This window comes from Lissotriton helveticus, chromosome 8 (genome assembly GCF_964261635.1).
Source record: "Lissotriton helveticus chromosome 8, aLisHel1.1, whole genome shotgun sequence".
Classification (NCBI taxonomy): Eukaryota; Metazoa; Chordata; class Amphibia; order Caudata; family Salamandridae; genus Lissotriton; species Lissotriton helveticus.
In genome coordinates this window covers 213841939-213866215 of record NC_136069.1, presented here as the reverse complement: position 1 = coordinate 213866215, position 24277 = coordinate 213841939, and the positions used below count along the sequence as shown (strand labels likewise).

Sequence of the window (24277 nt, the reverse complement as noted above, 5' to 3'; positions counted from 1 at the left end):
CGGAAGATTGGAGCGCTAAAGTCCATCGTTAAAGCCAAGCACGTCGAACCGACGAGGTCGGCGTCGAAGGACAGCGACACAAACCAGGGACTCTAGTCTCGAAAGACCCTCGAACCGAGGCACCGAGTCGAAAAACAACAGCTCATCAAGGCCCTCGAGCCACCATCCAAGGGCGCCTCGAAGGAGCAGGTTGAATGAAGAAAAGGAGCGCACCTCCAACACAACAAGCACAGAAGTCGACGCACGGACAAAAGCACGACGACAGGGCGAAGTCCGTCGGACCAATGTCGACGCCGGCCCCAAAGCCGCCGATAAAATTCGGCCTGCCCCCAACAGCACGGCCTAAAGCCATCGATCCGAAAACAGGGATCGAACAACCCAAAACTGTGTCACTTGGGAAACGGAGTCATCCTCTACAATCGGACGTTATGTACCAGGAGCCCTCCTATGGTGATCAGTCGAAGCTCTATATCGACGCAGACACCGGCACACTTACTATTTATCAACGGAAAATAAGGTCGGAAAATCCTCTGGAATCCTATAAAATTCCACTAAAAAAGAAAAGGGATTCTTCCACATCGCCTGTCCTTTTTGAAAGTGTACAGTACCATAGCCAGGACACTTCTTACTCACCCACACGCTCTAATGAGGAGATGGGGTATGACTATGATAAACAATATAGTTACCCTGCGGACAATGATCAGGATGACTAGGCTCAAGCCTGGACAGACCCTATTGACCAGGGGGAGTCACAACCTATCCCTGATACTCTTATCCTGTTAAAACTTCGCCAACAGAGGATACAACGGCGTTTAACGCATTAATAGAGAGGGCAGCACATAATCATGATGTGGACATGCATGCTGACCCTATTGAGGAGGATTTCTTGTTTGACACTTTCTCCACTTCAGACAAATCAGTTAAAACATTACCAATGTTGAAGGGTGTCCTCAAACACGCAGGAGACATCTTTAAAGAGACCACAAGAGCAAGGGTTGTTAACCCCCGAATTGAGAGAAAATATAGACCGGCGCCTGTGGACCCTACATACATTAAGGGACAGCTGCCGTTGGACTCTTTGGTGGTATCCAATGCTCGTAAACGTGCCAACTCCCAAACTACTGGTGATGCTCCTCCTCCAGACAAGGAGTCTAAAGTGTTAGAAGCTTCTGGGAAGAGGGTGGCCGCACAAGCAGCTAACATCTGGAGAATTTCAAACACGCTCCGCTTCACTCGAATGCTCGGAGTTCGGCGAACTGCGATAAACGTGGAGAAAGTATTATCAGATACCCGAAAACAGCCATATCTTCAGGTTTAAAGCCCACCGACTAAACATACAGCACACATGACCGTGATTTTCAAGTACACTCTGGCGAGATCCAATAATTATCAACCCAATTATGAATTGCCCCTGAGGAAGGTACCGACTGGGTACCGAAATGCATCGGGCGTGCTACATGTTAATGTGTGATGTATTTCCTATGGGAACTGTATCAATATTCCTGTTTCTGACCCTTGTCCGGTTAATAAATCAATAGTGACCATACAACGGCACAGAAACCCGTTTTCTGATTAGGTCATAGCGCATGCTACCACGTTAGGCAAGCACTATTCCCCCAGCCCCCATAGAAAGCATACCAAGTTCTCAAAACAAATCAAACCTCCAGCAACCTGGGAAATCCCCCGCAGCTATTGTTTTGATTTAACCACGAACTCCAGTAAAGAATGTACGAACGACCAGTTCTTATGACATCCTTATTGACATATTTATGTCCATCCTTACGTTAATCTCGGCACCTTTCAGGTATAAATATTACCGACATTGCCCTAAGCAAACACACGGTGGTGACGAGATTGGAGCAGCGATACTTGCCGAGGAGCCCAGCAGATGCAGGAAGCCCACGGACGCTGCCCCTCCATTTTGACGCGCTGAGAGAGAGACGCTGCCTTTTCTCTTGCCGAGAAATCCAGCCCCGGCGTTTCCAGCCGCCCTTGCGGGCAACTCGGATATCAAGTCCTGAGATTGAGATACCAGCCCTCCAGCCTTCTAAATCCCAGGTACTGAACTGAATAACCCCTCACAGAGAATTCTTGAATCAGATCCTTGGCAAAGCAAACTTAACTTAAACTGCTACTTATCTACTCCCGCCCATGTATTAGGCTTAGGTCAGGTACACCGGGGTAGGCGTAGCTAGAAGCACCAGTTGAGTACGATTAGTCAATATATATATATGTATATAACTTTTATCCATTTTAAGTATCATATGGCTAAGAAACCATATCAATGCTTTTACAGTATTATTTTATAATTCTGTTTTTACTGTATGCACTTTACTTAACTATAAGTATTGCAATAATAGCGATTCATTTCTCTTGTATGAGAAAGGAGACTGATCAATAAATAACACCTTTTTATTGAACACGCCCGTCTCTTCCTTTTCTCTACAATCTGGTGAAACTAAGAATGCACGTATTGACTGAGTAAAATAAGTTGTCTTTTGTTTTCACACGACTCTAGAGATATACTCTTGATTAGGGGAGAGCAAAGTTGTCATGTTCTATGGTTGTCAGAAACTAAATCCCTTCTTGTCTATCCAGGGAGGTGAAACTCCTCCTTGCCTATTCGAGAACGTTTCTAGTGAACTCTGAGCTAGCTGGCACACACATAACTTTAAGTCTAATATCGTCAGTAGAAGACCTAGTTAACCACAGTCCTACGTCTATACTATTGAAGATATTATTCCAATGCGTGGAGCCTATTGGGATAATAGGAACTACACTACATGGCGCCCAACGTGTTTGGATAGGCGATAAATCTAACGTAAGACATTAGAGTAACTCAGTCGTGCTTTTTCACACAGACCCCTTTTCCCATAATACTCCAAAGACGTCTGGAGTGGGTGAAAGGTAAATCCGCCAAACTTCGTAGGAGGAGACTCCTATGTATGGTTCTTGGTTTATTCAACGTTGAAGGATACACTGTTCCAAAATATTGTGCATCTAATCTTTGTTTCCATAGAAACCTGATCTGCAAATAAACAAAATAACCTTCCTGACGGTAAAATGTCAGACAGTGAAGAAGGAAGGGAGACAGCTAGAATAGCAGCTCAACTCCTAGCGGATGACAATAGTCTCCTACAGCAAGACCCGGAGGCAATACTCATCCCGGTCAACATAAGAAAAACTATAACCTTAAAACTTATAGAAAATGGACTAACACCGAGAGGTGGTACAGTCATATTCGTAATTGAGGCACACGAATATCGGCAGACAGAGGTATTCTACTCATGGATAAACTTTCCAGCAGCAAACGCTGTAACAAAAGAGTTCCACTATTATAAGATATAGGAACCACCGGATATCTACACTCCTTTCGAGGAAGTGGAGATATCACTCAAATACCAAGAGCACCTGCTCTGGTTTAAAGGCGCCCTAAAACATAATAATCACATCACCAGGCTCGGTCCACTAGGTAGACCAGGAGCAACGTGGCCGGTCCTAGCCGGATACACACCACATCCAGACATTGAAGAAATGTCTGCACCAGATCTTTTAGCACAGCTAAAACAACTAATTAAAATACACAGACAATTAGTCCAATATATAATGCGGACTTCAACAGTCCAACCAGCTATTAAAATGCCACAGCTGACCCCTCATCAGGGGAACACAAATAAAATCACACCACAGAACATACAGTCCTGTCTAGGGAGAGTACCCGCAAAACTGGAACAAATCCCATTCTGGTTAGCACAAAAAATCACTCAAATAGAGGCGGTATTTCCGGATACCACCCCGGTTGAGAAACACAGGATTCTGACTATCTGTCTTCCAATGGGAATCGCACCACATGTGGAGGACTGTGACACTTGGGGTACAGTCTTTGCTTCCGTTTACACAAAAACACATGGTGTTCCATCCATGTCAGTAATACCAGATGTGCTAAAACAAATTCAAGATGAATACGGTCCAGAACCTGCTTTAACTCTTGGTATGAAATTACTAAAAGACTTCAAGCAGGTCTCGGCAATATTACTAGCCAATATAAAGGGAGAAGCAGCAAATGTGGCGATCCGCCAGAGGTTGAAAGAGACAGATATAGCAGACCAACCATTTGAAATTGCCAGAATCATAGAAAAATCCTATGAAGAACTAGGAAGAGATAGTTTGGGTGGAATACCTGTGAAACCCTAACTAATTGAAAATCCTGAAAAGGTATTTATTAAAAATAATCTAAACACTCAAAAAAAGAGCTGGGATGGAAATAAACAATCCACCCCTAAAGAAAAAGATTCCAAACCAGAGGAAGGTCTCCTCGGCGGAGAGAAAGATCTCCGGACCAAGGACGCAAGTCTCCCCAAAGGGAGCCCTCTGTGAAAAAATACAACTTTAGAAATAGGGATAATATAAAGAAACCTGACAGATATCAAGATATTGATACACGTCCCTCTCAATCTTTTCAGACTTCCTCGCAGAAATCGGAAAGAAGAGGACGATCAGAACACAGGGAAGAGCACGTCAAGTCCAAATACAAGGAACCTGCTCATCAAAATAAAAAATTACAATTTCCAAAGAAGAAGGTAGCCAGTATTAAAGTAATCAACCATGCCGAGAATACTGAGGACACAGCTGAAAAACGGAGAATGGGCTCAGACAATGCTAGACAGCGCAGCAGAAGTGAGCATAGCTCGCAAGATCCTGATGAATCATCTGGAGACAGTGGACACGAATGAATACATTCAGGTGGAAACTGCAGATACCAGAGTTAGCAAACCTCATAAAATATATGAAATAACATTGCGTATAGAAGGGGATAAGACTAGGAAGATAAGGGGTCTGTTTTGGGATAATCTCTCTAAAGGCTATGACATCCTTCTAGCTGAAAAAGACTGGCCACCAGAGTGTGTCAGGGAGTGCCCTCATGGCGAAGAAATAATTATGCCTGCCTTCTCTAATCATATTCCAATACATAAAAAGTATACACTTGCAAGAAAGTGGGCAGTAGCCCAAGCTCCTGCATTATATAAAAATCATATGGGATGAGGACTCTCCTCCTCACAAAATCCAGTTAAAATCACAACCTACTGCACAGAGGCAGTACCCAATTAAGCAAGAAGCTAAAAAACAGGTAAAAGAGATCCTAGATCAACTTGAATACCAGGGGGTGATTGAAAATTGCACCTCACAAATGAACAATCCTTTGTTTCCTGTCTCCAAACCAGATAATTCATATCGTCTTGTTTTGGACTACAGACACTTGAACTCATGTTGCAAAACTTTTGCAGTGCAAAACTCACACAGTGCAGCACTAATGAATACCATAGTGCGCAAAAAATACAAAACCACATTAGACCTCTCTAATGGATTCTTTTGTCAAAATAGAGCACCAGAAAGCAGATATTTGACCGCGTTTTCAATAAATGGCGCACAAAAAAATTCTGTCGTTTACCACAGGGGTTCAAGAACAGCCCAGGATTATTCTCAGCAAGAGTAACAGAGTTACTACAAATATATGATGACGAGGCATTATCTTATGTCGATGACATCTATCTAACAGATGATGACTTGGATACTCACTTGAAAAGAGTGAACACCATAATACTTGGGTTCGCAGAAGAGGGTTACAAATTCAACTTTAAAAAATCAAGAATTGCCCATCTAACTGTCCTGTTTTGGGGATATGAATTATCAAGTGTAGCCAAAAGCCTGGCTGACAATTTCCTAGAGAAATGTGCGGTAATCCAAGCACCTAGAACACTCAAAAACTTACAATCAATTCTAGGTTTTCTGAATTTCGGAAGAACGTATATTATAAATTACGCGGAGAGGGTTAAACCTCTCTCTGATTTAATAAAACCAGATTTTAAAAAGAATCAACTGGACTCAAAAACACACAGAAATTTTGAGATCTTTACCAACAGACATGTTAGTTAAAACAAAATTACAAACACGTGACAACACACGCAATCTTGTGATTCGAGTCATCCCAGGAAGATGCGGATTCACATACCTGACCTCTAATGAGGGAGAAAAGGTACCAATAGCATACAAATCACACCTGTACACAAAAGCTGAAATGAAATTTAGCCCTACGGTCAAAATCCTTACCGCGGTACAGACTGCTGTAGCAAAAGAAAGAGCCCTAGCACAAGGTAAACTAATAATCATCGTGACACCAATACCAGCCCTGGAGGCGGTAACAAAGGCAAGCATTCCGAATGCTAAAGCACTTCATCCGAGATGGTAACAATGGGCTAATTCCCTTGCTGCAACAGACGTCGTATACGAATTTGATCCTAATTTAAAAACACAAGAATTTCTCCAATATGAATTTGAATGTCCTCTGCCGACAGAAATTCTGCCTCTAGAACATTACGGCTGTATAATGTATACGGACGGATCAGCACAACCCGCAGTGGGGGGTAAGCAAGCTTACAGTGCTGCGTGCGCGATTGTTAAAGGTCGCTGGCACGAAGGAAAATTTAGACAACTTGTCACTAAAAGACAATCTCTAGGAGATTGTACAGCTCAGCGAGCTGAACTACTAGCATTCAAGATGGCGCTTGAAAATACCGATCGAGAATTCCCCACACTCATAGTGTGCGATTCATTTTATTGCGTTCAGTCTTACAATGAATACTTGCAGATCTGGGTTCAGAACGGTTTTAGAGATGCAAAAGGTGGCACAATCAAGCATAAAATGCTTTGGGAACAAGTAGTTCTTTTACAAAAAGAACTACCAAAAACTCACGTGATACATACACTGAGTCATCAACGTGATGGCGTTCACGTTGCAGGGAATTCATTGGCTGATGAAGCAGCAAAGGCAGCTGTGCAGACGGCTTCCGTAGCTGCTATCACCAGGTCAAAAACAAAAATAGACAGCGAAATATTACAGGCTGTCAGCGCTACAGTAAAAGATGCGATAGAAACACTCCCTAAAGGCTTTCCAGTAAAGTACTCATACATAACTGATGCGAATAACGTTCCATTTGCTCGAATCCCTGGAGTGGGGGATAGGGCAATTCCAAACATGGAACATAGGTTAGGACTCATTATAGCGGCACACGAAGGGCTCGCTTCTGTACATGCTGGCGTTTCAGCCACAGTATCATTATTAAAACAGAGATACTGGTGGCTGAAAATGAGAAGACAAACTAGGAACTATGTTCTAGAATGTGAAATATGTCAAAAAATGAAAGTATCAACAGTGAAACGAGCAGCCCAGACGCCCCTTCTAATCTCAGATAAACCATTAGCGTGTGTTTACCTGGACCACTGCGGTCCCTTACAAAGGGATGGTAACTATAAATATATCATGGTCGCAGTAGATTCATGCACGAGATTCATATGGATGGGGCCCCAGCGATCAGCTGACGCCAGAACTGTTATAAAAGATTTGCGAGTCTTTAGCGGCACATACGCAATTGGCATGCTGCATTCTGACCAGGGTCCTGCTTTTAGCTCTCGGGCTTATAAGGAGGCCATGACCAGCATGGGCATTGCATTGCGGTACTCTTGTCCCTTTCATCCTGAGGGAAATGGAATCGTGGAAAGAAAAAACCGTGACATAAAGCAATCTATAACAGCAAAGGTATTAGGTTCGGGAGCTGGGTGGGTCAAACATTTAATAAGTGTCCAACGTAGTCTTAATAATCTGCCAAGAAATTCTCTGAGAGGTCTCAGTCCGTACGAACTGTTGTTTGGGACTAGAATGTTAGTCCAGGACTTAGATAGTCAGACTTCAGTGGTTAAAGAAAAATGCTTTGATATCAAAGATCGCTTGGCTATTTTACAGGACTTAAATGAAACAAGAAGAGACCTGAGCAACATAAAGTTGAAACAACAGCCAACAACCACTGAAGAGAAACCACCTGTCTCAGCAAGGCCTGTCTGGATTCCAAAAATCGGGGATCTGGTCAGAGAGAAGATCGCGGTAAAGAAGGAATTTGGGCCTTCTTACAGAAAAGCAGTTCCTGTCTTGTCTGTCAACGGGACAAGATCAGTAGTACTACCGCCCCTTGCTGGTAAAAAGGAGAACCGAGTTGTATCCATCGACCTGGTTAAACCACAATCATGTGGCCGATAACAAGTAGTAGGCCAAGTGGACTCCCAAGAAGTAGCAGAACACCAAAGTTTGCTACATCCACAGAGGTTCAAACTGAAAGACTAATCACATTTGAAAAATCTACAGTGAATCAACAAGGACTATGCAACAAAGCAATAGAACTTGAACCTCTTAAAACCCAAATCAAAACTTTACATCAAGAAACTCGACTCGACAGTGATGTAACCACGGACTATGCTAATGAAACAAATCAAATCCTAAAAACAAAAAGTAATCCAGAAGCAATTGAAACAATTGACAGAACAGCATCCGGCTACTTCATCAACTTCGATGATTTTTCTGAAGATCTGAATGAACCTGACGATCATCCAACGAAAAGAACTTTTAAAGACAAAGCAAAGAAACTTTTTCATCAACTAAAAGAAACCTATCTGATTTCTCCATGGATTGAAATTTGGGTGGCATTTGGTGCATTTATCCTCATACTTTGGCTCATCATGGTAGTATGCTTGGGACATTTCATTGAAGGAAGATATGCTAAAATGGACACAGCAAGCCAGAATATCAACTTGGTCCTTAAACCACACACATCTTCACACGTCGAGAAAAGAGAACTTTCTTCTGTCAACTTCACAGCCAATCCTATACCGGGCGGGGTAGCATGGGACAAAACTGAATATGAAATATATGGTCCGGTTGAACACCTTTGAATAACACCTTTTTATTGAACACGCCCGTCTCTTCCTTTTCTCTACAATCTGGTGAAACTAAGAATGCACGTATTGACTGAGTAAAATACGTTTTCTTTTGTTTTCACACGACTCTAGAGATATACTCTTGATTAGGGGAGAGCAAAGTTGTCATGTTCTATGGTTGTCAGAAACTAAATCCCTTCTTGTTTATCCAAGGAGGTGAAACTCCTCCTTGCCTATTCGAGAAAGTTTCTAGTGAACTCTGAGCTAGCTGGCACACACATAACTTTAAGTCTAATATCGTCAGTAGAAGACCTAGTTAACCACAGTCCTATGTCTATACTATTGAAGATATTATTCCAATGCGCAGAGCCTATTGGGATAATAGGAACTACACTACAAATGTTGACTGAAATATAAGAAATGTTATGAGAACAATTTCAAAATGTATATATAATGTTTGAAAAATTGATTGTGATTAGTTTGACATGTGATTTGAAACATGAACTTCGATGAAACTAAGAAAGATTAAAATGAATGAAAAGTGATGGTTTTATCAATCAATTTAATTTGAAAACTTGAATAGGTGTGGGACAACACCAAGTGAACAGTGCATGACTGGGCTAACCTGTTGGCTAGTCGTACCTACAGTTCAACCAAGGAGTGACAACCCTGAACAGTCATTGCACCAATTGACAAGAAGGTTTAAATAAATAACGTATTGGAGTGCACCTCGCGCATTTTTAAATTATCTAAAACATAGGTGAGACATATTAGCTTTACCATTGTTTGTTTTAGGTCTCGTCAACCGAGCGCATGTGCTGTCCTACGAGACATATTATGTACAATTCACTGGGCTTACAATCTGCCACCCACAGTATACCATTAGTTGTTTATGTTGTCACTCATCTTCAATCTTTCGCTTTTTTAGCTCCCATAGACGTCCCTTCCTTTCTTCTGTCCCTGGAGATGGACCAAGTACATGTGTTCTTCCTAGTCTTTTTGTAATGTACCATTACGTAACAGATACTGGATCTGTGCAGGTGCAGTTAAATGGGTGCTTCTTCTCAGTGTAGCCCATTAGGGGTACTTGAGACAATAGTATCAGTTGGAGTCGGTAGCGAGCAAAGAAAATGCACAGAGGCAAGGCAAGAGGCCCGGTGGAGGGGGGGGTCGGCGGGTGGAGGGAGGACATGTGGCATCAGGGGCGGGAGGGTTAAGGTTTTGCTTGGCTTCATAGCCTGATGCAAGCTGTAAAAGGAGGGATGAGAGAGAGGAAATCGCCAAAGGGCGCAGTGTGGCATAGAAGTGGCCATGAGTAGTCATTTAGAATCAAGTGGTCCATGAGTATTCTCCTCAGGTCTCAGGAAGGAATACCAAGTGTCAACAAACAGGCCGACTTTATCCTGGAGTCGATAAACAAGGCGCTCATAAGACACCACACTGTACACTTCAGTCAACCAGTTGTCGTGTGTGGGCAGGTGTGGCGATCGTCAGTGGCTGAGGGCACAGAATTTGGACGTGGTTATTGCCTTCGCAGGACACTTCGTTCATGATTCGTGATGTTAGGCAAGTCACGTGTATCGTGAAGCATGATTAACGTTCATGATAGTGCGCGGGGCAGTCCTATTGCAAGACTGAGAATGCTGCCTATTTCGGACCATATGTATGAGATAGCAGGGCAGTCACACAGGATATGAGTTGTATAGCAGTTGGCAGGGCACCTGTACAATATTGTGAGTGGTGGAGGAGACCCGAAGCTGCAAGTTTCTGAGGGGTCTTATACCTGTTCTGGATCGTTTAAAAGAGGCAGAATTTCATTCTCGCCTTACCTACCCCCTGTGTAACTAAATTCTCTACCACCAGTCTCCATTCCTCTTCTATGTACTGCACCAGAAAAGTATCCTGCCAGGAGGTGCGGAGGAGGGACAGTAGGGGTGATAGTGTAAATATTGAACCAGCATATTGTAGAACCTTGAAATGACTCCTCTGTAGGTTCCCCATTGGTTTAAATTATGTTGGATAGGGAGGCTGGCATACTCCATGGTCTAGTCCCCAAGGTACTAGGAAGGTAGTGCAGTAGTTCCAACTCACGCCATAGTTGTGAGTGGGGTCCGAGTAGCTCTTCCCATAAGGTAGCAAGGACTGTCTTGGATAATGTCATCCCTAGCCAATAGCCCAGGGGCTTCTCATTCTTTCCACATTAGTGATTGGCCACCCACCTGAAAGGCAATATTATTCCATAGGGTTACCTTTAGGTGCAGACGAGCGGCACTGTACAAGCGCTTATGGGAGTGGTTACAGACCTTCACTATTGCGTGCACCATGGGGTTGGACGTCAGTGTAGAGGGTGTTTTGAGGAGGTAAAGAATATCCACACCAGGGTCACTATGAGTCCGATCTCGTTGCAGTCAAACCCTGATAGGAGATTCAGCAACCTCCCACATGTAAGACAACCGTGCCAGGTACAGAGCATGATAATATTCTATACAAGACGGCCTCAGTCCGCAGCTCCTTCTATGCCCTATCAGCTTGGAAAAGGATAATCTTGGCCTCATGTCACCTCAAGTGAAGGATCTTTTACCCTTTTCTATCGCTCATTTTATAGGGGCCCGAACAAGGAGGTGCAAAATTCCTAGGACATAGATGAAGCAGGGGAGGTTCCACTATTTTTACTGATTGCGATCTTCCCCACGGTGATAAATTGAGATGGTGCCTTTCCAGATAGCCAACATTTGTTTTGGCAATGAGGAGGTTTAGGGTATCAAAGATTATTACCTTCGGGCCCCTGTTGGTAAGGATGCCTAACTATCACTGTTTACACCGAAATGAGATCCCAATAATGGCTGACTTCCTCATTACGTGATATGGGTAATGCTTAACTCCTGTCCCAATTGGTTTTACAGCTCGAGATCCCAAAGAAGGCGTCTATGATGGACATTAGGGCTGAGAGTTTCCTTTCCAGGTCTGTGAGCATGAGCAGAATGTCTTCCGCTCCCAGCAGGATCTCTGCTTTGCCTACTGTGATTGGTATACCTGCTATCTGGTAAGATTGGGGGATAGCCTACACCAGAGGTTGCATAGCCTAAAGGAACAACAGGGATGTGCGGGGAAAAGTTCTACTACAGACTGGGAACGTTTCCGACAAGAACCTTCTGCAGTTGACTTGAGTAGTAGGCACAGTGTAGAGCCAGTGGACTTTCGTGATGAAGTTATCCCCCAAGCCTAGTTGGCGGAGGACTTGGAACAGATATCCCCAGCAGCGTCAAAGAGAGAGGGCCATCATGGCCTTGGAGAGTCTTTGGAGAGCCACAGGAGATGGGTTAGGGAGCAAAGGAAGTTATGGGAAGATCTTCCCAGGACAAATCCCAACTGGATATCGTGTATCAGACTTGGGATAACCTGCAAGAGTCGGGAAGCCAGAATGCTTGCTAGAATCTTAATGTCAGTGTTTAGGAGGGAGAATAAATGGTAACTGCCAAAAAGCAAGAGTTTGTTGCCCAGTTTTGGTCAGATTGTGATCACCAAAAGCACAACATCAATACATGGACTAGAGTGGCTCAATATGTTGATCTGAATCTGAAGGTTGACTTCACAAATTGTAGTATCCTGAAAAGTGACCTGTGTTGTCTTTAAATATTATCAATGTTACCATTAGTTGGTTACTCTGGTCCATGTATTAATGTTTTGCTTTTGGTGCTTTGAGTATGCAGGACGTATAAATATGTGTGGGTATGAGTTTGGTTGTTTGAACGGTTGAGAGAACGCAGTCTGGGATGTGCTTTATCTTCTTTTTATTGCTTATTTAATCAATTTTCATGTGAATTGTTCACCAATAAATGTTGATATGTTGTGATATTTCGCTTGTAGCATGCCTTTTTCACTAGGTCAGCTTCTTGGGTGTTTACATATCTGCGCGTATAGCACCTATTGATTTATACAGGTAGAGAATTTTTGTATGAGTACATTTGTACTAGTTCCCCTGTTATTCTCTACCTTCATTCGATGTCAGGGGCCCCCTTTGTTAGAGTGGCCTGCAAGATTACCCATAAGTTGTGAATGGGGACTCCCAGGAAATTGATTGACTCTTCACTACTGTTACCCAAGTAAGATCTCCTACAGCTCAGAAGAGAGTATATAGGGTCCAACAAGAAGCTGATAAGGCATAACCTAAGCACATTCCAAAGACCCCCTCAGTAGAGGGTCTATTACTTAACCAATAAGTGGTGAAAGGGCAGTCCCAACAAAATCATAGACTCCTTCAAGTTGCATACCTCTCAACAGACAATGTATTCTGGTCCACCTAGAAGCAGAGAAGGCTATCCTAAGACAATTTAACAGGCAGCTCTGTAAAGGGTCTATGGATGTGGAGGTTATGTAAGGAAAGCAGCATATCTATGGGATCTGTGAAGGATTTTTGTTCTGTTCTGTTGGCTGGCATTAATAAAGAAAAATTCATTGTTTTTCATCTTAATTCTTAAAATGACGACTTTCCATCAAGTGTCTTTGAAAAAGTCTGAAGAGTGGCAGCTGCTGGGTTTGCAGCAGAGTGCGTACAGTAGGTTGGCACAGAGCCCAAGGTCATGCTTGATGTTTTTGTAATAATGTAGGTGGATTCTGCTTTATGGTATCTGCATTTTGTTTACCGTTTTTTTTCTTTTTGCTCTTTAAAAAGGGAAGTACATATTCTTTAGAATTAAACTGGATGGCAGTGCATGCGAAGCTGCTATAGAGTAACATCAAGTATACTTTGGATTTACAAAAGTACCAACTGACTGTGTTTGCAAAGTGCCAATTAGTGCTAAAAAAGGCAATGAACTTAGCAGGTGCGAATCGCACCTTTGTGACTCGCAAGGACAAGGTGACATGAACTGTGCATATATCCCCTTTCTTGGAATGGTAGCAAACTGCTGAAGCAGGCAGCAACTATTTACAAACTGTAAGCTGTCTGCTGCGAATGTCAGATTGTGGCCCCGTGGATCATCTCTGCACGCTCTCTTGATGTTGCATTGCCAATGGGTCACTTCATGTGGCATTGTGACCCTTGATCCTTTAATGGGCAGCAGAGCAGTGCCAACATATTGCAGATTTGAAAGCAGAGACAAAAGGCTGTTGCCCCATGCATGCTTCTGACCCAGCATTTGCTATTGTGAGCTATGAGGTACCCAGGTGATCCCTCCCATTTACATTAATGAGCCGTAAATTTGCGCCTCACGGAGCGCAGCACAGGATTATTGATTTGTCTTGTATTATGTAACTTCCTCATGTAAAGCGCTCTGATACCTCCGGGTCTAGGCAGTGCTATATAAAACTCAAATAAACAAAAATAAATTTTAAAAAATGTGTGTTTATTTAGCACTTACTATAGCCCTATAGTTTGCTGCTGAGGGCTGTACCAGTTGCTTAAGACCCTGAACCCAAATGGCCTATAAGGAAGGTTGTTGGCCTTTAAGAACCTTTATAGCCTGAGGCAGAAGCGTTATAAGGCTATTAGGACATTCCACCCCCTATGGGTAGAATGTTATAAATTAACCGCTTCCGTGCGGCAGGAATTTCAGCGCTGTGCTGAACATTCCAATCGTGGGTGTGGTCGTGATGGAACCATTCCGTCATCAGCACAGCTCAACCGTGACTGATGACGGAATGGTTCCGTCACCAGCATCGAAGGGGTTAAAAAGAGGGAAACCGAGGGACCAACATTGGAATGTTGGAGTAGAATGCTTATACAAGCCATTATAAGCCCAGAGTCACTTCATTGTCTTCAATCGAGGTTTCAGCATTCCGATGTTCTAATATAGCTTTAGAGCCCGCCAAAGCGGACTCTACCGGCCATTAACCCCTTCGACGCTAATGACGGAACGGTTCCGTCATCGGCGTCGGGTGAGCTGTGCTGATGACGGAATCGTTCCGTCACGACCACGCCCGTTTTTCGAACCTTCAGCACAGCGCGAAAATTTGCGCCGCGCTGAAGGTGTTAAAGGCCCATTCCAGTGTCAAAGGCCCGAGCAAAAGGTGAGGTCCTTTAACATGGGAGCGGACCTTTAATGGCCGGTAGAGCCGTCTACAGAGGGCTCTAAGTCTATTGGAACATTCCATCCCTAGGTGGCAGAATGTTCTTATTTGTAAAACAAAGGACTCACAGAGTCTGTTGGGGTTGAAATCCTGTCGGGCTCAGTGAGGCCTTGGTTGACAGCTGTTGCTGTAAATAAACATTGGAGTGTGGACGCTCCGGGCTTCTATCAGCCATTAGAAGCCTGGAGCACCTCATTGTCTTCAATGGAGCGCTCAACATTCCTATGTTCTAATAATCCTGACGAGGTGCGGAGGTGCTTCACATTGAGTAGCACGATTGTCTAGAGCCCAAGGTTCGTGATTAAATACAGTAGCTGTGAACCCTTGGCTGCTCTGATCTTTTTCAGCGATCACACATCATACGAACACAAACCTTTAAAACCAAAATGCGAATTTCATCACCTGGTTTGGAGATGGCTTCACCAATCGGTGACCAGACCCCCCAGATGCATTATGAGACTAATTCATTTTGTGCATTGATTTGTATACACATTTGACTGTATTTGATGCTAATTTACATTTCAGTAACTGAAGACTGTTCCGATAAGCAATTTAGTAAATAGCAATGCATGCTCGTAATTATCCTGTAATGTCCTAAATTAGCAGAGACGAAGATGTCTTCCTTGTTTTCCTTCAGCCCTGGCCGTTTTCCCAGCACCAAGCAACGTCACTTTGAGGTCGGAGAATTTCCAGCACGTTTTGACATGGAGTCCAGGGAATCCTTCCTGCACGCCTTCCGTGTACAGAGTGAAGTACACTGACAGCCTGTATGTTGAATGCACTTAAAGCGGCCTTCCATCACAGTAAACTGCAATGAACGCTCTTTGTTTTCTTATCGGCAGCGCATTTGCTCATGTAATAGTTGTTTCCCTGTCCCCCTCCCTCCCACGAAATCGACAAGTTGCTGCCTATAACAAGTCACCACTTCTGTTTGTTTCTGTAGTAGTAACTTTTCAGCTGATAAATATCCCCTGACTGAATCTTGCATTCAAATAACTGTGGAGTATTCAATCAGAGAGGTGGAATGCCCAGTGATAATAATTGTCTTTTACATTTAAAAAAATCCTTTTAAGGTCCCAGCTCCTTTATTAATGAAAGCACTTCTGAAACAAAATGTTCATGGGTTTCAGTGTTTGAATTGTTTCTCACAAATAAAGCGGGCCGTTGTTGGTAGAATTACCTGCTTGATAAACCTAGGGCATATTTGCAGTGTTTGTGGGTGTACAGAGCAGGTCTCCATCACAGGATGAAACAGATCAGTAAGTGCAAGACACCTCTTCATACTACTCCTTCCTGTGTTTTTTAAGGCAGTCTACTGGATGCCACTCCTAGTTTAGCCTCTCTGCCCACCCCGCCTTTGTTCCGCTCCTTGCTCCTGGTGCCTTTCAATTGTGAGCTCCACCCCATGTGAATCCCTTTCCTACTTGCCTGTCTCTTCGCTGTGTACTATGAGTTAACCTTCCCTGTTCTTCTTTTACCACTTCTTGGCCTCTTAATGCATGCAATGTCCTCCTTACTCGCTGCCCCTGTGTCGGCAACCTTCCCTCGCCTATCACTGTCTTGCCCTTCCTCTCAAAGTTCCTCTGCGCTCCCCTCTCTAACCATCGCCTTTCATTGAGACCGACTTATAATGATTGCCCACCGTGTTCAAGAGAAGGACACCATAATGGTGACAGTGCTAAAGAGCTCCATAAACAAATTAAGGGGCGTGAAGAGGTGCTGTAGAGCATGGGCTAACCCTCCTCTGACACAGAACTTTACAAAAACTATAGAGCCCTACTCAGTTGGACGAATATGACCTCCTCCTGTCAGCCTAAAGAGAAAAGAATCCTTTTGCTTTTAAGAGCTCTCTACCCTTTGGTGGCATGCTTATATTAAGGCATTTAATAGTGCTCCATAGGTACACAGAGGAGATGCAGATGCAGGCACGGATAGAAGTATTTTAGGTGAGCAGGCCAGGCGGGGATCTCTGAGTCTGTGTGACAATAGGCATGTCTCTTCTCCATGGACCCATGGAGCTCAATTAAGTGCTATAATGTGTCCCCTTTTACGGACACCATGTGAGTGGTTCAGGTGTGCTTAACAAGTATGTATGGTAAATTCATCTGTTACATCAGTATTAAGGAATACGTGTGGATTGTGGTAGTGTAATCGTTTCCTGACGAAATCCACGAGCATTTGAGAAGATAATTGCCAGAAACATGTTGACAGTAAGAAGAAGTTGGGGTAATTACAGGCCAAGGACTTTCTAACTTTTCCAGTTTTTAGTCATACTGGTTGGCACCCAGATTAATATGTTGGGGCTACCAGGCATGTATTTGCCAAGAGTAACCCTACCCCCACTCACTCCCATGCATCTCATAGGTTGTAGCATGCCCCGTTCTGCAACGAAACAGGAAGGAACTCTATGATGAAGCATGCCACCAAAGGGTGCCTCCGGTGGGTGAGAGTTCTTTAAAGCAAAAGGATTATTTTCTTCTTAAATGAGTTCTAGGTGGTCCGTGGTCAACTGGATCAACCTGAGAACCCTCCTGTCACTCTATTAGTGATCCAGACATTCTATAAAGTTGCTCTCTCTGCTCATACCAAAGACCAGTACTTAGCTGACCTACTCCATCTGCTGCTTTTTCTCCTTGAGTTTATATAGGCACTGCGTGGTGTTAAACCTCTCAGGCGTTGCAATCAGTAGCTCGAATTTGGCAGACCTTGATATTTAGTGGGTCTTACTCATAGATATGATGCTTGGGAATGAGTACTTATTTAGAGAGCACCCAACATCCATGATTTTCACAAGTTGATTTGGGTTTAAATTTTCCATTTGTGACCCATGTCAAGTATTTTGCAGTCTTCTCCCAACTGAATGGAAAATATAGTTTACGGTTCTTCTCAAGCTACGATTCAGATGCGGGAAACCTCTCAACAGGCATGGTTTCTCTTAGGAGCCCAAAAGTACTTATACATTGGTGGGGCTTGCAGAAATATACCCCCACAGAGGGCATCTATTGAAAATTCGTCCAGTACGGTGCATTTGCAGATTTATTATTAGAGGCAGGTTTGGGGTGATTGAGTGGTCTACATTCAAAATAAGTGAAGGTATTAATATCCCCTTTGCAGGTAAGTTCTCCCCTACAGAAACACATGCGAACTACTTCTGTCAAGGGCAGAAGTTGGTGCGTTTCTTGAGTGCACATGTGGAAATATATATTTATTAGAGGTGTAAGGAAGCAGGTTTCTCCAATTTGGAAAATGCTGTAACAATGAAAAAACGAAGTACCATTTGTCACTAGTCAGCCGCTGGAATGTTGTTAAAATGATTTTTCTTCCCAAAGTTCTTTTCTTGTTTAGATCAATACCTCTGGTATTCGAGATATTATGGTTTAAGAAGTTTGGAGGGATGGTCAATAGATTTATATGGGCATATGGGATGACATGATGGACCCTGAAATTTATAACTCTACCCAGGGAGAGAGCAGGATGGGCTGTTTCTGATTTCAGATTATACCACCTAGCATCGGCCCTGCAATATATGTGTGAATTAGTTGGGAGAAACCCCTTTGATCCCCGGAGCTGGGGGAGGGTACCGGATATCTATGGGTTATTGGTAGGGGGAAGAGGCTAAAAACATTTTTTAAGATCTACGAGCCTAGCTATTACAAGAAGGTAAGGTTTCTCCAGTATTTGGGGTGTCTTTCATAGATTCACATGCCTGAATCATTCCCCGTCGTCGGAGTGAGAGTCCCACGGTATATAAACAAGCATTTGCAATGCAATAGGTCTCGCATTAGGAAAGTTTGAGCTATTGGTATTGTAAATGGCAAAGGTTTTATTTATGTTTCTTTTTTTTTAAATAGCTAAATTAATAGCTTCGTCATTTACAATGCCAATAGTTATAACTTTCGCAAATGTGATACCTATAGCATTTGTAATGCAATATGTTTTGTATTTACAAACCGCGAGAGGACAAAAAAAAGCTACGGACCACCGCCTCCTCCCAGGCCTTCAAAAGTGACCTCAAAGTTCTCCTCCTCCAGAGACACCTCCAAAAGTAATTCACGTCCTCTTGCTATTTGTGAGGAAGACTTCCCACTACTGATAATTTCTACTTTCCATGACCATGGAAGTGCCTTCCCAGTGTATGCCTGTGATTGGAGGGTCTGCCTTTTTGCAGTATTTTCCATGTACTGGTGTTCGGTGCCCTTTTCTAACATGCACACACCACTCTGCCCTTGCAACACATGGCTGCTACCTCTCATGTCTTTGCCTTTGATACTTGCACAAGTGCCACCTTGCCCATGTAACGCTTGTTCCTGAGCCTGAGTGTCTAGCACTTATTGCAGGACTATACCTCTAATTATACTCTGTTTTCTCTTATAACTGCACAGTTGTCACTTTCATTTCCTCTTGTGCACTTTTGACTACCTCATGTATTTTGGTTGCTCACAATTTTTACTCATGTATTTTGTTTGCTCACGATTGTCACTATTACGTTTACTACCTCATGTATTTTTGGTTGCTTATAGTTTGTCCTACCTCATGTATTTTTGGTTGCTTATAGTTTTTACTACCTCATGTATTTTGTTTGCTCACAATTGTCACTATTACCTTATGTAAGTAACGTATGTTTTTGCAACCTGTTCTTTTGTAATGTTTCTCATTATGTTTCATTTCTGTTCCTAATGTGAAGCGCTCTGACGCCTTCGGGTAAAGTCCGCGCTATATAAAAATGCATAAATACATAAATAAATAAATACCGCCTTCGGGTAAAGTCCGCGCTATATAAAAATGCATAAATACGTAAATAAATAAATACTGCCTTCGTGTAAAGTCCGCGCTATATAAAAATGCATAAATAAATAAATACCGCAAATAAAACATCCTCGTTACTCTGCCGGCCTGCGACCAGGAAGTCAGGCAGGCCGGCGCGACAACAGGAAACAGGAAGTAGGAGGGCGGAAGCCTACCCCGCCTCCCACGGAAGAGCCGCGATTGGAGCCGTGTTTGGAGCACCGGAGCAGGCAGGAGCCTACCCTGCGCCCTGGTGCCGAAGGAGGGAAGAAGAGTCCTGCTGCCGGGCCCTGCAGCTGAGAGCCGCCGCACGAAGGAAGCCGGTGAGTGGGTTGCTGGGGGGGGGCAGCGCATGTGTGCGCGCGCGCGCGTGCGGGGGGGGCGGGCTGTGTATGTGTGTGTGTGTGCGTGCGTGCATGTGTGTGTGTGTGTGAGTGTGTATGTGTCTTGGAGTTCGTGTGTGTGACTGTGGGGGAGGGGGTGTGTGTGTGTGAGCGAGTGTCTGTCTGCGCGCGCATGTATCTGCAAGGAAAGGGCGAACCTTGCTGCTGCTCTTGCAGTGGCTGCAAGGGAAGGGCGCGCCTTGCTGCTGCGCTCGCAGTGGCTGCAAGGGAAGGCCGCGCCTTGCTGCTGCGCTCGCAGTGGCTGCAAGGGAAGGCCGCGCCTTGCTGCTGCGCTCGCAGTGGCTGCAAGGGAAGGGCACGCCTTGCTGCTGTGCTCGCAGTGGCTGCAAGGGAAGGGCACGCCTTGCTGCTGTGCTCGCAGTGGCTGCAAGGGAAGGGCGTGCCTTGTTGCAGAGCTTCCAGTGGCTGCAAGGGAAGGGCGCGCCTTGCTGCTGCGCTCGCAGTGGCTGCAAGGGAAGGGCGCGCCTTGCTGCTGTGCTCGCAGTGGCTGCAAGGGAAGGGCGCGCCTTGGTGCTGAGCTTGCTGTGGCTGCAAGGGAAGGGCGCGCCTTGGTGCTGAGCTTGCTGTGGCTTCAAGGGAAGGGCGCGCCTTGTTGCTGTGCTCGCAGTGGCTGCAAGGGAAGGGCGTGCCTTGGTGCTGAGCTTGCAGTGGCTGCAAGGGAAGGGCGTGCCTTGGTGCTGAGCTTGCAGTGGCTGCAAGGGAAGGGCGTGCTTTGGTGCTGAGCTTGCAGTGGCTGCAAGGGAAGGGCGCACCTTGCTGCTGCACTCACAGTGGCTGCAGGTGGAAGCTGGAGTGATGCTGCATAAAGGGAGGGGTCTTAGATTGGATCCCAAACCTGTTCCCAGAAAAATCCTCTTCGGTGGGCCTGCGTGCAATCAGTGGCAGAACTGTTGGCCATCAAAAAATGTGTTTGAATGTACCAAGCAAAGGAATGTAGCGAGCAAACATGGGTTTGGCCAAACTACATTCCTTTTCTCTCCCTGTAAAATGGTAAATATCTGACGTGCAATAAATGTCCTGCATGCACGGCGGGGGGGGGTGGGGGGGCTGTTCCGGAACACACCAGGGGACGGCTTGGAGTCTAATCCTGAGAGCCAGTGAGGGAATACGGTGTGGTTTGGTGGGGGTTCTACAGCCCAATCTTTCATTCCACATTCTTTTGATTTAGTGTCTTCGTCTTCTTGCCATTTGACGTTTTATTTCGCATTTTTCTCCGTCTCCTTTATGCTCAGTTTTTTTTAATTGATTCAACGTTTGTTTTTATCTTCAAATAATTTCGTTGTTCTTCGCCGAGTTCTGCGCTGCATCGAGTATTGCATTTGCCTTCCTAACTCTGATAACCAAAAAAGACAAAAATGCCGCGCAGGCCCTCCAAGGGGTGGCTTCGAAATCAGAAAACTGTTATCAATCCGCTCCGTTTCAAGGGCGGCGGAGGCCGGCTGTAGAGCCGCGGTTCTCAGGCTGGCCCCTGGGTCCGTTCCTGGGGCCTCTTCGCCGCCGCAGCCCTCTCTCTCCCGGGCCTGGCCACGCTTGGGGCCCGGCTACCTTCACTGCCGGCTACTGCAGCTCTCGGCCGGGCAGCGGGTTATTTGGGGTCCAGAAACTGATTCCGCTGAGTGTGCAGAAAGCGCTTCACAGCAGCTAGCGCCCAGCATGTAGCGCACTGAAGCCGGTTCACGGCGCTACATATGTGCTCTGGGTCAGCATAGATCTTGATTCCAGTTGATGCACAAAAAAATGTGATCCGCCCAATGGCATGACCGCTAGCCACTAACCGATTATTTTACTGTACCAAAAATGGACCACTTACAGTCAGGATGTGTGGCAAGAAATCGAGTCTTGTTCTGGTATTAATAAGTGCGGTGCGGTGGTCCAAATGGCGATTTTTGGAAGCCGTAGCCAGGGATGTTCTAATCCCAGCTTCCGCATCTGGCCAAACTACACGCGCGCTCGCTTCTTGTACCTCAAATGGTAACGATCTGAAATGCAATATGTAAATAATCATACTCTGTTTTCTCTTATAACTGCACACTTGTCACTTTCATTTCCTTTGATGCACTTTTGACTACCTCATGTATTTTGTTTGCTCACAATTGTCACTATTACCTTATGTAAGTAACTTCCGCGCTATATAAAAAAATGCATAATTAAATAAAAAATAAATACCGCGAAACATCCTCGTTACTCTGCCGGCCTGCGACTAGGAAGTCAGGCAGGCCGGCGCGACAACAGGAAACAGGAAGTAGGAGGGCGGGAGCCTACCCCGCCTCCCACGGAAGAGCCGCGATTGGAGCCGTGCACCGGAGCAGGCAGGACCCTACCCTGCGCCCCGGTGCCTAACGAGGGAAGAAGAGTCCTGCTGCCGGGCCCTGCAGCTGAGGAGAGCCGGTGAGTGCGTTGCTGAGCTGCGGGCGGGGGGGGGGAAGCAAGCATGTACGCGCGCGCGGGGGGGGCGGCATGTGTATGTGTATGTGTGTGTGTGCGCGCGCGCGCGTGTGCGTGTGTGTGTGTGTGTGTGTGTCTGTGTGTGTGTGTGTGTGTGTGTATGTGTATGTGTATGTGTCTTGGAGTGCGTGTGTGTGACTGTGGGGGAGGGGGTGTGTGTGTGAGCGAGTGTCTGTCTGCGATGTATACGGCGCGGGACGCGGACGCGACGTGCGCGTTCGCGCAGACGAATCCAGGAGAGGAAATGCTAGTGCACCCTCTGGTCCGTCATTCCTCCCACAGTGATCGCTACTGGTCTCCAGCTGGATGCATCCTTACGGATGCTTTTCCAGCGAGACCCAAAAAGCAATAATATGCCTGTAATAACCAAAAAACCTTGGTAAAAACCAACCAGGAAGTAAAGTAGCCCTAGCTATAGGAGCCAAAAGCTCCCACACTCATGACTATACTAGTCATTTTGTATAGACCAAACTGCAGCCAATCAGGCGACAGCACCCACCAGAATGTTCTCCCCAGAGGCTCAGGCTCTCAGATTTTCTACCGCACGTCGTGTGAAGGGAGTCTCCCTGAGCTCTGCTCAGTTTCTTCTTACTTTGGTTGGTTTTTTAACCTTCAAAGGATGTCTACTTCTAAATCCCTCTTTAGGGCTTGTGATTCCTGTGGAAAGCTAAGGCTGTTCAAGGAGGATCCTCACAAAAAATGCATATACTGTCTGTATCCGGATCATGAGGCGAAGGAATGTAAAATCTGCAGAACCTTCCCTCAAAAGACTCTCAGGGACAGAGAAGGTCGTCTTCTCCTGGGGCTTCAGAGGATAAAGGACAAGGATAACCCCGTTTCAGAGGTAGGGAGCATTGCCTCGGGGTCTTCTGTTTCCTCAAGGAAGAGGAAAACTGAGGTTGAGGTGGCTTCTCCCAGGGCGAAAGTGTTGAAGAAGGCCCAATCCTCTCAGGATTCTGGCTTGCCTACTACTTCCAAGAAGGTGTCTCCACCTGTGAAATCTGTGCCCTCAGGGAAGACTGGGAAATCTACAGTTTCCAAAGCAGCTACTCAAAAAATTTCACCTCAGATTACACCTCTAGCCATAGCAGAGTCAAGTACAGCCTCATCGTTGCCATCTCTTCATGTGGCCACTTCTTCCACTTCAACAGTGACTTTTTCCTCACCAAGATCAGCTATGGTGATGTCTTCAGCCTCCTCACCGTCGACGTTGGTTCAGGTACAAATTAGACCCATCCCGTCGACGAAGATAGTTCCATCGATCGCCGACGCTCCTCGGTCGACGGGAATCCTGAAGGTACCGTCGACGAGTTCTTCGTCGTTGATTCAGCCGTCGACGAATATCCTGCCGTCGACGAAGAAGGCTTTACCTTTGACATCCTCGTCGACGACACCCTCGTCGACGAAGTTACTGTCGACGACACCCTCGTCGACGAAGTTACCGTCGACGACATCCTTGTCGACGAAGTTACCGTCGACTAAGAAAATGATCCCGTCGACGAAATCCTCGACGACGGATCTGGCGACACAGGGGGAATCAGGCTTGACATCAGCACTGGTGGCTCCGTCGACGCCTCCACTGTCAACCTGTATGGCAATGCAAGTGTGGTCAGCTAAAACATCCACTATACCTTTGCCATCACCGGCTACCACTGCTTCGCTTTTACAGAAGCGTGGTTCATCCTCCACAGCTTTGTCTCCTTTAAAGCTGCCAGATAAATTACTGGATTCTGAAGAAGAGGAACCCTATGAGGACAACACTTTCCGTGCGGCCAGGAGCTCTTCTGACTTGCTCATAAAGGTTCAAGATC

General features: G+C 45.2%; 1 protein-coding gene across 2 annotated transcripts in view; it reads left to right on the top strand.

Moving 5' to 3' along the window:
- Positions 1-24277, top strand: part of IFNAR2 (interferon alpha and beta receptor subunit 2) — a 187734-nt gene that overhangs the window by 87727 nt on the left and 75730 nt on the right. For both annotated transcript variants that reach the window (XR_013599798.1, XM_078656955.1), the window contains exon 3: positions 15470-15599. Coding sequence is in view for 1 of the 2 variants with exons in the window: in XM_078656955.1 (XP_078513081.1) it covers positions 15470-15599 (130 nt within the window). In the remaining variant the exon portion in view is untranslated. The remainder of the gene's footprint in view (positions 1-15469; positions 15600-24277) is intronic.